Raw genomic sequence first — 15,092 nt, forward strand, 5'->3', positions numbered from 1 at the left:
GTGCAGGAATAGAAATCCTGATTAAGACACTCAGGCTCCGTAGCTGGGTGCCAAGACCCTCATAATGTTTCTCTTGCAAAGTCACATCTAAGTGCAGCTGACTTCCCACGATGAAGGGGAGAAAAATCAGCCTGGGGGAATCCACTCAGCTCTGAGCCTGAAGAAGCTACCGCCAACCAAGTCTAGCAGGATCTTAGGGCAAGGATTGGGCAATGGCAGATAGTACAGCCACCCCTCCAGGCCCCCAATCCCTTCCTAACCCGCTTGACCCGGCTCAGCTCTGAGGTGTTTATGGCAGCTTTCTGCAGGCACAGCCATCTGTCACCTGCCTTGTTTCCTGGTATCAGCTACCCCACAGAAGGGCTAGTGAGCTTTTGAGGTGTGCGGGTGGGCTGAGCCACAGGCTGGCTCCCTGCTGTGATGGAGACCCTAGAGTCCCAGGTAAGGTTGGGGGATGGGAAATGATAAGCCCTGTTGTGAGCTTCCTTAGGAACCTGACCTCCATACAGTAAGATGCCTTGGCTGCCTGTCTTGGGTCTAGGCAGAGGTGAAACACCCTCCAGGGTAAAGGTTTACCCTGGGGACATGGTGCAGCTGCAGGGACATATCCACTCAGGGTTGCAGGAGGAACTGTTCCTTGGCGTTTTGTCACAGCTGCCTGCTGAATAAAGAGGGACTCAGGCCGGAGGCAGAGGAGTCACTATCGCCCCAAGAGGACTGGACATGTCTGAGGCATTGCCCTGCCCCAGCAACAAGACCCCAACCCCTGAATGCAATTTGAATACACTGTACTGGGCATGTGTCCACAATGACCTCGCTGAGCTCCAAGCCAGGCTGGATGCTGGTGTGTCCCCAGAGGAGGCCTCCCAAGTGGACAGCAACGGGAGGGTGAGATGCCCCAGGGCTCACCAGAACAGCTGAGGACCAGTCAGGCTTCAATCGTAGCATCCCAGTCTGGGTTCCCAGAGAGTCCCAGAGTCGTCCTCTCTCTGGATGGGTGAAAACCATCTTCACAGGGGTTGGGACAGGCCCTGGGGAAGTATAGATTTAGGAGGGAAAGGAGGTCCTAGGGAGAACTTAGTGGAGAGTGGGGGTCCAAGCTGCTCTGTTCCCCAGACAGGCCTCATGGTTGCATGCTACCATGGCTTTGGTTCCATTGTGGCTCTGCTCAGCTGCTGTCCTTTCCTGGATGTGAACCAGCAGGACAAAGATGGGAACACAGCCCTCATGCTGGCTGCTCAAGCAGGTATGAGACACAGCGTCCCACCCCATCCCACACCAACCCTACCCTCAACCCCAACTCCACCCCACCCCCGCTCCCAGCCATTAGGACAGCAGCCCCAAACCTTGCACAAGAGTCTCCCAGGCCAGGCTTCAGCATTCCCTTACCTTGTGAGACTAGCTATGTGGTCCTGTCTCTGCAGGTCACATGTCTCTGGTGACTCTCCTGCTCAACTACTTTGCTGGCCTGGACCTGGAACGCAGGGACCAGCGGGGACTCACAGCTCTGATGAAGGCTGCCATTCGAGATCGATCTGAGTGTGTGGTTGCCCTCCTTATGGCAGGTGTGCAATGGCAGGTGTGCTGTGGCAGATGTGCTGTGCCAGGTGTGTTATGGCAGGTGTGCAGTGGCAGGTGTGCTGTGGCAGGTGTGTTATGGCAGGTATGCTGTGGCAGGTGTGCTTTGGCAAGTGTGTTATGGCAGGTGTGCTCTGCCAAATGTGCTATGGCAGGTGTGCAATGGCAGGTGTGCTGTGGCAGGTGTGTTATGGCAAGTGTGCTATGGCAGGTGTGTTATGGCAGGTGTGCTATGGCAGGTGTGCTGTGGCAGGTGTGCTCTGGCAGGTGTGCTCTGGCAGGTGTGCTGTGGCAGGTGTGCTCTGGCAGGTGTGTAATGGCAGGTGTTGTATGGCTGCTCATGTAGGTGTGAAACACCACACTCCCACCCTATCCCACAGCAATCCCACCCTTACCCCAACTCCACCCCACCCCCACTCACAGCCATTAGGGCCACAGCCCCTGTGCTATGGCAGGTGTGCCATGGCAGGTGTTGTATGGCAGGTGCACTATGGCAGATGTGCTATGGCAGGTGTGTTATGGCAGGTGCACTATGTATGGTAGGTGTGTAATGGCAGGTGTGCTGTGGCAGGTGTTGTATGGCACGTGTGCTATGGCAGGTGTGTTATGGCAGATGTGTAATGGCAGGTGTGCTGTGGCAGGTGTACTATGTATGGTAGGTATGTAATGGCAGGTGTGCTATGGCAGGTGTTGTATGGCAGGTGTGTTATGGCAGGTGTGTTATGGCAGGTGTGTTATGGCAGGTGTATTATGGCAGGTGTAATATGGCAGGTGTGATATGGCAGGTGTGTTATGGCATGTGTGTTATGGCAGGTGTATTATGTAAGTGTACTATGTATGGTAGGTGTGTAATGGCAGGTGTGTTATGGCAGTTGTGTTATTGCAGGTGTGCTATGGCAGGTGTGTTATGGCAGGTGTGCTATGGCAGGTGTGTTATGGCAGGTGTGATATGGCAGGTGTGATATGGCAGGTATGATATGGCAGGTGTGTTATGGCAGGTGTGTTATGGCAGGTGTGTTATGGCAGGTGTAATATGGAAGGTGTGATATGGCAGGTGTGTTATGGCAGGTGTAATATGGAAGGTGTGATATGACAGGTGTGTTATGGCAGGTGTGTTATGGCAGGTGTGTTATGGCAGCTGTATTATGGCAGGTGTGTTATGGCAGGTGGGAAGCTGCACTTTATCCACTACCACCCCAGCAGACACCATTTAGCTACAGCAAGATAGGTGGGAATGGAATATGGATCGAGGCCAACTTATTGGAGGAGGCCCGTGTTACCACCCCCTCACAGTCTACTCGTGCAGTTAGCTCCAGCTGTTTACGGAGGTCCCAGCAAAGAGTGTAGACACAAGATGGGGAAAGGTGTGGGGGTGCCGTGGTACTTAAAACCAGACTCTTGAGTTCTAGTCCCAGCCTTGCCTCTTCTGGAGATCCAGGAAGAGAAAGATGGCCACAGCACTGTGAAGGCTGATGGGTGGGACATCCATGAGGACTGACTCCAACTCTTAGGCAGTGTTCAGTTGCAGCTGGAGCTTTGCGTGTGGAGGAGGATCACTCTGTGTAGAGGACTACTCTGTGTGTGGAGGACCACTCTGTGTGTATGGAAGTCCACTCTGTGTGTGGAAGACCACTCTGTGTGTGGAGGACCACTCTGTGTGTGTGGAGGACTACTCTGTGTGGAGGACCACTCTGTGTGTATGGAGGACCACTCTGTGTGGAGGACCACTCTGTGTGTATGGAGGACCACTCTGTGTGGAGGAACACTCTGTGTATGGAGGACCACTCTGTGTGTATGGAGGACCGCTCTGTGTGGAGGACCACTCTGTGTGTGAAGGACCACTCTGTGTATGGTCTTGTGGAGCACTCTTTACTCCCTGAGGTGACTGATGGTGCCCTCTGCTGGTCTCTCTGAGGAATCTCAGCCTCCAGCTCTTCCCTTCCCAACCCCCATGGGTATTACAGGAAAGTAAGAGCACCCCATGTCTTTCTCCTTTCAGAGTGACTGTGTCTCTCTTGCCCCAGAGACAAGGGCATGAGAATGAAAAAACAAAATGGGGGGTGGGGGCAGCACCAGGACACCTGCCCCCAAGCAGCTGTGGCTTAAGCATTCCATGCTCCACCCTGCTCAGGTGGCTCTGTGAGCCTGCTGGAGACCCTGTGGGCTCCCATGGGCTCCTGTGGGCTCCCGTGGGCTCCCTGCAAGGTTCCCCCAGGCCTGACTTTGGTAGCTTCCTTTCTTCTTATACACAAGTCTGCAGCCCTGGGCTTTCAGTTCGGGAGGTGTTTTGAATCTGGCTTAAATCAGCCCTGCTGCTGTAGAACATGTCCTTGTGCAGCCCATGGATCACTGACCAATCTGTCACACTGCGCCACTTGCAGGTGCTGACCTGAGCTCTGTGGATCCTGTCCGGGGCATGACAGCCTTGGAATGGGCCATTCTGACCGACAGCTTTGACACTGCTCAGAAGATCCGGCAGCTGCTGAGGCGGCCCCAGGCGGAGCAGCTCAGCCTGCGTTACCTGCCAGAGTGGCCAGCCTTGGCTCAACTTGTGGCCCAGGCCCAGGCCCAGGCTCCGGCCGCCCCATCCCTCCTAGAAAGGCTGCAGGCTACTCTGAGCCTCTCTTTTGCTCAGTCTCCGCAGGAAGGGGGTGTCCTGGACCACTTGGTGACTGTCACCACCAGCTTGGCCAGTCCCTTCCTGAGCACTGCCTGCCACTCACTGTGCCCTGATCACCCACCCAAGCTGGGCACTAGAGGCAAGTCAGTGCCAGAACTGTTGGGTACTGCCCCTCCGCCACCCCCAGAACCCCACCCTCCTCAGGAAGTCCCTGTCCCCCAGGTCTTTGTCCCCTACCAGAGCCCTCAGAGTATGTTCTCCCAGTGGCTACAGTCCAGGGACAGTACCAGTACCAGGTCCCAAGTCCCTAAGATCCTCCTCTCTAAAGCACCTTCCCCCTCTGCACAGTATGAGTTGACACTCAGGCCTCAGGGGCAGCAAAGTCTGGCTCCTCCAGTCTGGAGATTCCAGGAGAAGAAGAAGAGGGAGGAAGAAACAGAACCATGAGGGTGTGGGCTAGGCCAAGCTGGAGGCCAGTAAGACCCATTCCCTGCCGGGGCCTCTTTCGGCTTCCCAGCTATCTCTGCCAGCGGGAACCTGCTCCCACCAAGTATGCACGGATGTCCACAGCAGTGTCTGCAGCAGAGAAGGGACCAACCCGGTATCTGCCGGCAGGGGACTGACCAGCTACCGTGGTGATGGTGGTAATAGCCACACGCTGTATTCCGTGTAGGACGTCCTAAAGCAAGGGAATGCAAACTGCTCTCAGATGAAATCTCCAAGTTGTATCAAAGAAATAGCTGAGGGTAGGGAGGCGTGCATGGCATGCCGTTGGTCAAAGTGAAAAAAATCTCCCTCGTGAAGTCATGCTTGTCGGCTCTTCTTTATCCTCGACGTCTTGTGAACCAGAACCACACAAGAGACATGCCTCTGGGGGTCCATAGATACTTAACTGAGAAAGGGAGAGCCACCTGGATGTGAGGACCGCCATCCAGCTCACTGGAACCCTGGAGAGATGGCTCAGAGGTAAAGAACACTGGCTGCCCTGGCACCCACGTGGAGGCTCACAACCATCTGTAACTCCGGATCAGATGCCCTGTTTTGATCTTGGGTGCCAGCCACTCACTTGGTGCTTAGAGCTACAGGCAGACAAAAGACCTATACACTTAAAATAAGATTAAATTAAAGGGCTGGAGAGATGGCTCCGCAGCTAAGAGCACTGACAGCTCTTCCAGAAGAAGTCCTGAGTTCAATTCCCAGCAACCACATGGTGGCTCACAACCATCTGTAATGGGATCCAGTGCCCTCTTCTGGTGTGTCTGAAGAGACTGACAGTGTACTCACATATATAAAATAAATAATTCTTAAACAAACAAGCAAGCAAACAAACCAAAACAAGAAAAGCTCTACAATATGCCTGGGTGTGGTGGCACACGCCTAATCCCAGCAGAGGCAGGCAGAACTCTGAGTTTGGAGCCTGCCTGGTCTACTAAGTGAGTTCCAGGCCAGCCAGGACGACACATCGAAACCAAAAGCAACTCCGCACTCTTAGTACAGTTCCGGGTTTACAGAAAAGTTACAGATGTGTACAGACAGATCCCCTTTGTCATTGTTGCTGTGATTATCGCAGTGGACGAGCTGTTCGTTACTGTGAGTAGCTCAGGTCCACAACTGGTTCACACTTCTCCAGCTTTCCCCGTCTCCCTTCTCAGTCACAACCGGGATCCCACACCATATCCTTGTTGCTGATGAACCAGACAGCTTAGAGTATTTGAATCCCCCTCCTCCTCCTCTTCTCCTCCTCCTCCTCCCTTTCTTCTCCTCATCTTCCTCCTCCTCTTTTCCTCCTTCTCATCCTCCTTCTTGTCCTCTCCCTCCTCCTCCTCTTTTTCCTCTCCCTCCTCCTTCTTTCCTCCCCTGTCCCCAGCTAGGTCCTGTTCTGCAGCCCAAGGCTGATAGTCCCTGCTCTATAGCTCAAGGCTGATGTTTTTCTTAGGTTTAGCCTGGGGCTCTGGGTTTGGAGTTTTCAGGGGTAAGGTAGTGTAGAGAGGTCAAGTTTCCCACCCGGTAACATTGGGGTGCTTCCTGGGAAGGGACCTGTCACTTGCTGGCATTGATCAGTTGGCTGAGGTATTGCCCAGATCCTTGTGAATTTAACTCTTTCCTCACTTTTTAAGCTCTCTGAAGGGAGGCTGCTGTAGGAAGCCCACACCCAGCAGGCAGAAGTCACACCCCAGCTCCTGGGAGGCTCAGAGTCAACCTCCACACAAAGGTTTTGAGTTTCTGTACAGAGAATTTTATCACTTTAATCATTAAAACATTTTTATTACAAAAATTATTCTGCTCTTTGAATAAGGACATACACACGTGTGTACACACACACACACACACACACACACATACACACGTACACACACTAACACACATGCACAGAAATAAGTAATAAAATCAGAGTCAGTCTCTCTCACAGCGCTCTGAAGGCGGCTGCCATGGGCTGCAGGGTGATCTTGCTGTTCCCACTTGTGCGACCCTGAAGTGCTGGCTTCTCTTGCTTCAGGACTCACACCTGTGGGACGGAGATGCACTGGATGACGCAGAGAAAGGAGTCTACAGATTGTAAAGTGCGTGCGGACAGGAGGCAGAGTATTAAAAAAACTAAACTTGACTGGGGTGCTTCTGGGCCTCCAGGGTGGACAAAGAGTCTTTTCCTCCTCATCCAGCACTGAAATCACGCAACACCAGTCTTAACCGTGGCCAGGAGAGAAGCTATGTCTACAGTCTAGCAAGGCAATGGTGGCAAGATGCTGTGGCCTGAGAACTGGCTTGGGGCCCTGGGGAAGTGATTTAACCCTCCTGAACCACACAGCTCTCATTTGTAGACAGAAACAACAACAAGTTTGGGGGCCATGATACATGGCTCAGTGGCTAAGCGTCACTGGACGCTTTCCCAGAGGACCCAGGTTCGAGTCCCAGCACACATACACATGACAGCTCACAACTGTTCCGGTCCCAGGGAACCTGACACCTGGCCAGAGGAGTCTACTGAGGAGACTGAGACTATGACAGCTAAGTGACTGCCCAGTGTCACCAGCTGATAAGTACAAAAGAGAGCCAACACTCACGTCTCTGCGACAACGAAACCCACACATGGCCTCTGCCCGCAACCAGGGTTCCTCTCATTCTTTCTCCTGCCCAGGGGTCACCCTAGCATTGTGGGGTCCTGCCTGTCCTGTCTGAGATGGATCTGGACAGCAGTTTCTCCCTAGGGAGCCCCCACACCCCAGGTGAAGAACAGCCCCTGCAGTCCTGACCGTCTCTAGGGTATCTGGGCTTCCACCAGAAAGGCCTCCTTAGCCTTTGCGATCCCTTAGTGATCTCCAGCCTGCCTGTGTCCCTTCATGCTGAGTGGAAAGAGGCCAACCTCGCCCTGCCTGTGCTCCCTGACGTTAATCTCCCCTCTAACACCCTTGTGGCCAGCCCCATCCCAACCTCTGAGGTTTCCATACTTGGCTTTCCACGTCTGCAAAGGCAAAGAAACTCAGCTTCTCATCAAGCCAAATATTAGCTTCCCAGGATCTGAGGAACAGATTCGACGTGGTAAGTGAGAAGCCTCCTGCTGACTCCTGCTGACCACCCCTTGTGGTGATTTGAATATGCTTGGCCCAGGGAGTGGCACTATTAGGAGGTGTGGCCTTGGAGGAGGCGTGGCCTTGTTGGAGGGAGTGTGTCACTGTGGGGGTGCGCTTTGAGAGAGATTCCTCCTAACTACCTGGAAGCCAGTTTTTTCCTGTTTGCCTGATCTTTTAGGGTCTGTTGCCTTTAAGGTTCACCTACCACTAGAGAAGCCCACCTGCCCAGGCACATGCAGTGGTTGGAATCCATTGGCCTCTGCCCTTGTCCTTTGAGGCCATGACTTTCATTGTGGAGAAAGACGCTGGGTCTGAAAGTCGGCATTGGGAACAAGGCTTGGCCCTCTCTCTGGAGCCTTCAGCTCTACCAACACCTACTTCTGGAAACTTTGGCCATAGTCACACAGGTATGGTCCTATGTAGACATGCCATCTGCCAGAATCCACAGGGACCTGCATGATCACAGACATCACCTGACATCGACACACAGGCTCCCGGGTGAACACAGACAAGCCATACACACAAGCATAAAGCACACATGCACACCCTTAGTCACAGGGGCACACAAACATGTATGCAGAAAGCAGTGTCCCCTGCTCCTGGAGTTCTAGGCCCACCACACTTCCACCTGTGTCTCTAGTACCACACACCATTCTCTTCATTGTCCGTGTGGCTGGGGATGGAGTTCAGAGTCTACGTGACCTTGTGAAGTCAGAGTTGGGGCACTCAGAGGAAGCCCAGAGCTTGTTCTCAAATCTTCCTGCAGACCCCGGTGGCTTCCTTGACTGTTCGGAGCTACGGCTCTGCTAAGGAGAGGAGAGCGGTGAGCAGACTCGGAACAAAAAGTCAGGCTCAACTTTTTCTAGTCTGTTTATTCCAGACCTGTATAGGGGGCAGGAAGGGGGCACGTGATGGGACAGAGGTCTATGGCTTGGGGGTCCTGGAGACAAGGGCTTTCCTGAGGGCCTTCCCGTGCTGGGAAGGGCAGAGGCTGGGCAAGGATGCTGGAGGGGCAGGAGAAGGGAAGGGTTTATGGCATTTCCCCTCCAGCTGGAAACAAAGGCAGATTCCTGTGTCCTGCATGAGCAATCCGGTCCCACCCTCCTGAGTGACTGGAGCCGAAGGAAATTCCACTGGCCTCTGGCCTCACCCAGTCACTTGGCCCCCTTCTCAATCTCTCCCCTAGCCTGAGCCATTTCTAGTCTCAAATCCCAGAGACCCTCTCCTTCCTACTGGCGATGGCTACCTTAAGCCCCACCCCCACCCCGTCTCTTCCAGGAAGGAAGATTCCCTTCAGATCACCTCCCAGCATTACTGGTTAGCCTGGCCCTCCCTCAACTAAGCTCAGGCCGGATTTCACACTGGAGGAAGGAAAAGTCTGGCTGCCCCTGGAAGGCTCCGTGCTGTACAGAATGCTCAGTCAGAACCGGACTCGCCTACCATAAGAATGGGAATTAGGAAGAAGACAAGGCAGCTCACCCCAGTGACTTGACACATCTCCCTGAGCTAATAGCAAGTGACAGTTCTAGGGAAGGTGTGTGTGTGTGGGGTGGGGGGGTGCCACTGTCATCAATAAGTATAGCATTGAAGGCTCCTATCTAATGCTAATAAGAACTGCAGATTTAGCTATGTTATTTAAATGTCTCATCAGGAGGTGGGGAGAAGGGTACTTGGGGAAAGTGCTAACTTGGACAGTGTGAGGACCTGGGTTCAGATCCCCAGAATTCATGTGAAAAGCCAGGCATGGTGCTTTGTGCCTATAGGCTCAGCACCAGACACAACCAGGTCCCTGAGGCTCTCTGGCTGGTCAGCCTAGATACTTTGTAGCTTCCAAGTTCAGTAAGAGACCTTGCCTCAAAATAAAAGACTGAGCAAATAAAATAAAAATAAAATAAAGAAGTGATTGAAGAATATACCCGATGTTAACATCTTTTTNTAACTCTGGCTGTCCTGGAACTCACTCTGTAGACCAGGCTGGCCTCAAACTCAGAAATCTGCCTGCCTCTGCCTCCCAAGTGCTGGGATTAAAGGCGCGTGCCACCACTGCCAGGCCAAACTCTAACTTCTATATGCATAGGCCCACACGTGTGCCCATACAGATGAACAGGCATCAATAAATAGTTAGATATAACAATAAGCAGGGGCCTCGTGCAGGCTTGCAAACCAGGCTTTAGACAGGTCCTCCACCACTGAGCGATATATCCTTGGGCCTTTAAAAAGACCTTTTGTTCGTTTAACTTTAAACTTCTATTACATTTTTATTTATTTTGTGTGCATGTGTATGTGTGGGGGCATTCACATGGCAGTCAGGGGACAGTCTGTGGGAGGCAGATCTCTCCTTCTGCCATGTGGATCCTACCACAGTGTCAGCTCTTTATCGGCAGGTAGCTGTGAGGAGAGAAGCCAGAAGCCACTGGGTCTTTCTGGGGCTGAGCAGAATGGTAGGTGCCGGTGACCCGAGAAGAACCACACGGAGCTGGGAGTTGTGTCGAAGCAGGAACTTGCTTTATCGCATTAGTCTTTCACTTTTATAGAGCAGATGATGAGGGGTATGCTGGTGGGGCCTATGAGATTATTCTATGTCAGCAGTTGCTGGGCAGGCAAAGGTTCGACCGGGTCATGTAGGCTATGCTGAATCACTCTGTAGCAGAAATGACCAGGGCAGGTTGCAAAAATCAAGCCAGGATCAAGCTGTTCCTCTAGGCCCAGGATAAGGCCCAACACCACAGGACCACTGTGGGTCCCAGAGATCAGACTAAGGTCGTCAGGCTCTGTGGTGGGACCATCTTCTCCACTCCATTTGCTTACTCTTTTGAAACAGGATCTTAAGTAGCCCAGTCTGGTCTCAAACTTGTTACATAATCAAGGATAACTCTGAACTTGTTATACGCCTGATTCTGCCTCCCAAGTGCTGGGATTATAAGTATGTGCCACATTACCTGGCTGCTTTCTAAGTTTTGAGATAGAGTCTTGAGTTGGAAAGATGGCTTATCAAGTAAAGACACGTGCCTGTAGACCCAATGACCTGAGTGTAATCCCTAGGGCTCAGGATGGAGAGAACCAACTCCCACAAGTTATCCTCTGACCTCCACGTGCATGCTGTGGTGTGCTCTCCTCTCAGGCACATACACACACACACACACACACACACACACACACACACGCATGCACACACACATGCACGCACACACATACACACATGCACACATGCACATGCACACACACGCACACACACGCATGCACATACACATGCACATACACACACATACACACATGTGCACACATGCACACACACACGCACACACACATACACATACACGCACGCACACATGCACACACACACACATGCACACACATACAATAAATAAATATGATAAAAATAATATCTGAAACAGGGTCTTAATAAGTTACACAGGCTGGTCTTCAATTTACTCTGTGATCCAGGCAAGCCTTGGGATGTATGTCCTTCCTACCTCACAGTCTCTCAAGAAGCTGGGATCGCCTATGCCACCATTTTCAGCTTCATGTTATAAATTCTTATGGAGGTTTGAGTGAGAATGGTCCCCATATGTTTGAATGCCTGTTCTAGTGGAACTGTTTGGGAAGGATTGAGAGACGTGGCCTTACTGGAGGAGGTGTGTCACTGGGGCTGGGCTTTGTGGTTTCAAGAGCCTAAGCCAGTCCCAGTTAGCTTTTTCTCTGCCTCTGCCTCATGTTTGTGGATCCTTATGTCAGCTCTCAGTGACTGCTCCAGTGCTGGGCCAGCTCTCAGTCACTGCTCCAGTGCTGTGCCAGCTCTCAGTCACTGCTCCAGTGCTGTGCCAGCTCTCAGTGACTGCTCCAGTGCTGGGCCAGCTCTCAGTCACAGCTCCAGTGCTGTGTCAGCTCTCAGTGACTGCTCCAGTGCTGGGCCAGCTCTCAGTCACTGCTCCAGTGCTGTGTCAGCTCTCAGTCACTGCTCCAGTGCTGTGCCAGCTCTCAGTCACTGCTCCAGTGCTGTGCCAGCTCTCAGTCACTGCTCCAGTGCTGTGTCAGCTCTCAGTGACTGCTCCAGTGCTGTGTCAGCTCTCAGTGACTGCTCCAGTGCTGTGCCAGCTCTCAGTCACAGCTCCAGTGCTGTGTCAGCTCTCTGTCACTGCTCCAGTGCTGTGCCAGCTCTCAGTCACTGCTCCAGTGCTGTGTCAGCTCTCAGTCACTGATCCAGTGCTGTGCCAGCTCTCAGTCACAGCTCCAGTGCTGTGCCAGCTCTCAGTTGCTGCTCCAGTGCTGTGCCAGCTCTCAGTTGCTGCTCCAGTGCTGTGCCAGCTCTCAGTCGCTGCTCCAGTGCTGTGCCAGCTCTCAGTCACAGTTCCAGTGCTGTGTCTGCCTGTGCTTTGCGGGGCTCCTCTGCACAAGGGTCATGAGCTCTCTGTCTGAAACCATAAACTCTATGGTATCCCTTTGCAGCAATAGAAAAGTAACAAGGATGCTTCTTATGCAGAAAAATTTTATTTCATTCTGTACTGACTTGGCTCACTCTGCTAGTACACAGTCACGCCTGGAGTCTAAGCATGATATCCCCCTCAGCGATCCGCCTCTCCCCAAAACAAACCGAACACGGGTGTGCAGATTACTCCTGCTGGAGGACTTTCCCACGTGCTTTTCTGCTGGTCTGTGATGTGTTTGAGAAGGCATTACCTACCCTTTCTACAGGCGAGGAAACTGAGGACCACATTCAGCTATCCCAACTCCCAGCCTGGGCTCTTTCCACTGTAAAGAGCCTCTCTAGCGGTCAGGTCAGCTGGTAAGAATTCATGGCTCTGGAAGCATGTGGAGAAGGATAACCCGGAGTTCAATGCCCAGCCTGGGAGCAGGCAAGGTTAGACCAGTTTCCCGAAAGACACCAAGCTTCATGTCCATGCACCCCTATGACACCACATGGGCACCTTCTAACCCTCATGCTCTTCATCCTGATGTGCCATCCCTTGCTCCAGAGTCCCTTGAGATGAGTGACCTTGACAGTTCGGGGTGGGTGGGGAATGGACAGCCCTTTCAAGAGGTCCTGAGGAGGAAGATGCTTTTGTGGTCCCAACTCTAGGAATGTGGAGGGTCTGCCAGCCTCTTCTCGAGGAGCAGGGTTGCTCTCCAGCTTCTGGGATCTCCTAAAGCTGGATGCAACCAAGGTGTGTTTTGATCTAGACTAGAGTGACAGGGTCTGGGGCTAATAAGAGTGTCATACAGGCTGGGAGGAGACTCGGGGGTTTTCTAGCTCACAACCTTCATTGTACAGAAAAGGAAATTGAGGGAAGAAGAGCTGATCTAGGCCTGGGACCCAACCCTATGACCCACATGATTAACCGCTTCACCTGTCCCTTCAGGATTCCATTTAGCCCTACACACTGAGGACCTCTTCCCACGTTTGATAGACGGATAGCTGAAATCTACATATATGCACCCCTCATTTTCCCTAAAGGAGACCCACAACTCTCCTCTGTCATCCACCTTGTCTTTCTAGTTTGAAAAGCCTGGCCTTGCACCAGGGAAGCACCCTGACTACTGAGCCGCCCCTCTTCCGCCCCGAATTTCAGAGAAGCAAACACCAGCTCGCTTCCTGCTTTCCCCCTCCTTTGCTCTTCTCCCTGCCTACCCCGATGCAGATGGGGTACGTACTTTGTAGGGCCTGGTGCAAAACAAAAATTATGTGTTCAAGGTCCAAATGCCACTAGTATACTATGAAGAATTTCATGGTGGCAGTGGCAGAGCATTAACTCATGGGGCTCTGAATGCTGTGCATGTTTGATCTTAAGAGCGGGGCCTGAACCAGGCGTGGGGCAAGCACATGGAATCCTCTGCAGAATGGAGATGGAAACAGCAAGAGCTCACGTTCACAGCCAGCCTAGGATTTTAGGGACCGTTCTCAAAAACAAAACAAACAAACAAACAAAAAAACCCAGCACACAGTTGAGAACTTAATGATGGTCCCCCGAAAGCTCATTGCCCCACCTCCGCATCAAACCGTTGTCACCTGCCTCTAGAGATGATCTCCCCTAAGTTCTTCAGACTAACTTCTGAAGATCAGCAGTTCTCTGCTTCAGACCCTGCTGGGAAGTCTTCTGAGACTCTGGATCTAAATCGGAATTCTTTGGGCCTGTTTCATCTCGTTCTGTCCTCAGAACATAGGAACAGCTGGGCCCTGTGAGCAACTAATTCTTGTAGACTTGGACGCAGTCTGTAATTCCTTTTCTATGTCCTCATTGGCCTGAGGCCCTAGTGCTTTCTTCAACCCTTGTCACTCCTCCCACTTCCCCCTCCCCTGCCCCAAGCTCCCCGTGCACTGTGGGAGGCTTGGGTTCACAAGAGCCACCAAGGCACCAGCCAGTGTCCAGGACGCTAAGAGGGGGGAGATGCCACCCCTGTCCACAGCTTCTCTTTAACCTCCTGAATCTACTTCTCTCCATTCTACTTCACAGGCCTGTCCAGAGAAACCCTCCGGTCCCCACTGACCCCCCTCAGCCACCCAAGATCCCTTAGCTGCCGCTTCCCAAGGAGGCGGACCTTAGACTTGGGCTGCAGAGGTCCCATGGGTCCTGTCCCACTCAAGACAGAGAGCCACCGGCTGGAGAATGAAAGGTTGGCCGGAAGCCATGGCAGGCAGGAGGAAGAGTGGGTGTGAAGATGGTCATGTATCCAGGCTCCCTGTTCTATAGTGTGACAAAGTGACCACCACAATCTGGAAAAGCTGATACTGTAATCCCACAGTACTTCCTATTGACTGCAAGAATGCTCTGTCCTGACCCTGAAATTTGGTTGAGCCAGGGCTCTGGAAGGTGGTGGGGCTCACAATTCAAGAAGCTGCTGGCATGTGGGGAGGGAGGGGCTCAGCAGAGGAAGTAAGATCAGTGTGAGCCTCCGGCCTTTTCTCCCCCAGCTCTATCCCCGCCAAAGGGTAGGGCACCTCTGCCTGTCTTGCAAAATCTACATGTCAGGCATGACACCTCAGAGATTGCTTCTGTGTTCTCCCACTGGGCACTAGGGCCACCCCTTCCCTAGTCTTCTCAAATATTAGCCGACAAACTCCTTCCTCGAGGAACTTAGATAGGCACCATCTCTTTCCGTTTGAAAGATGGTCCACTGCATGCCATGCTCATTAGTAGCAGGGGTTGAAGCCCCTGGAGGTGTTAGTGGGGGTCACAGCAGCTAGCCTGGATTCCCAGCTGGTGGAACTACATCAAGGTCCACCACAAGGATACTCACAAGGCTAAGAGTAAAACTCAAGTCCTGCCCAGGAAGACCTAGATTTTCACCCACTCGCAGCCTGTGCTGCCCTGTCTTCCCCATCGCGAGCC

The 15,092-nt window shown here is 52.6% G+C and overlaps 1 protein-coding gene across 2 annotated transcripts; it reads left to right on the forward strand.

Annotated features, from left to right (window-relative positions):
- Nucleotides 1-420: 420 nt before the first annotated feature.
- Ankrd33 (ankyrin repeat domain 33) lies at nt 421-4,645 on the forward strand. 2 transcript variants are annotated; one of them, XM_021217397.1, is made up of 4 exons: nt 421-441; nt 1,117-1,246; nt 1,425-1,565; nt 3,960-4,645. In XM_021217397.1, the coding sequence occupies exons 1-4, from the start codon at nt 421-423 to the stop codon at nt 4,643-4,645; spliced, it is 978 nt and encodes a 325-aa protein (XP_021073056.1). The 2 variants fall into 2 exon arrangements, with proteins under 2 accessions (XP_021073056.1, XP_021073055.1); XM_021217396.1 differs by lacking the exon at nt 421-441 and adding an exon at nt 724-888.
- Nucleotides 4,646-15,092: the final 10,447 nt, after the last annotated feature.

This window comes from Mus pahari, chromosome 17 (genome assembly GCF_900095145.1).
Source record: "Mus pahari chromosome 17, PAHARI_EIJ_v1.1, whole genome shotgun sequence".
In the NCBI taxonomy this organism is placed as follows: Eukaryota; Metazoa; Chordata; class Mammalia; order Rodentia; family Muridae; genus Mus; species Mus pahari.

What these genes read in the sequence shown, in the direction of transcription:
- Ankrd33 (XM_021217396.1), top strand. Translation starts at nt 724, where the DNA reads ATGTCTGAGGCATTGCCCTGCCCCAGCAACAAGACCCCAACCCCTGAA. An exon ending in CATGCTGGCTGCTCAAGCAG is followed by an intron (nt 1,247 to 1,424) that starts GTATGAGACACA and finishes CTGTCTCTGCAG; the next exon opens with GTCACATGTCTCTGGTGACT. An exon ending in GGTTGCCCTCCTTATGGCAG is followed by an intron (nt 1,566 to 3,959) that starts GTGTGCAATGGC and finishes CGCCACTTGCAG; the next exon opens with GTGCTGACCTGAGCTCTGTG.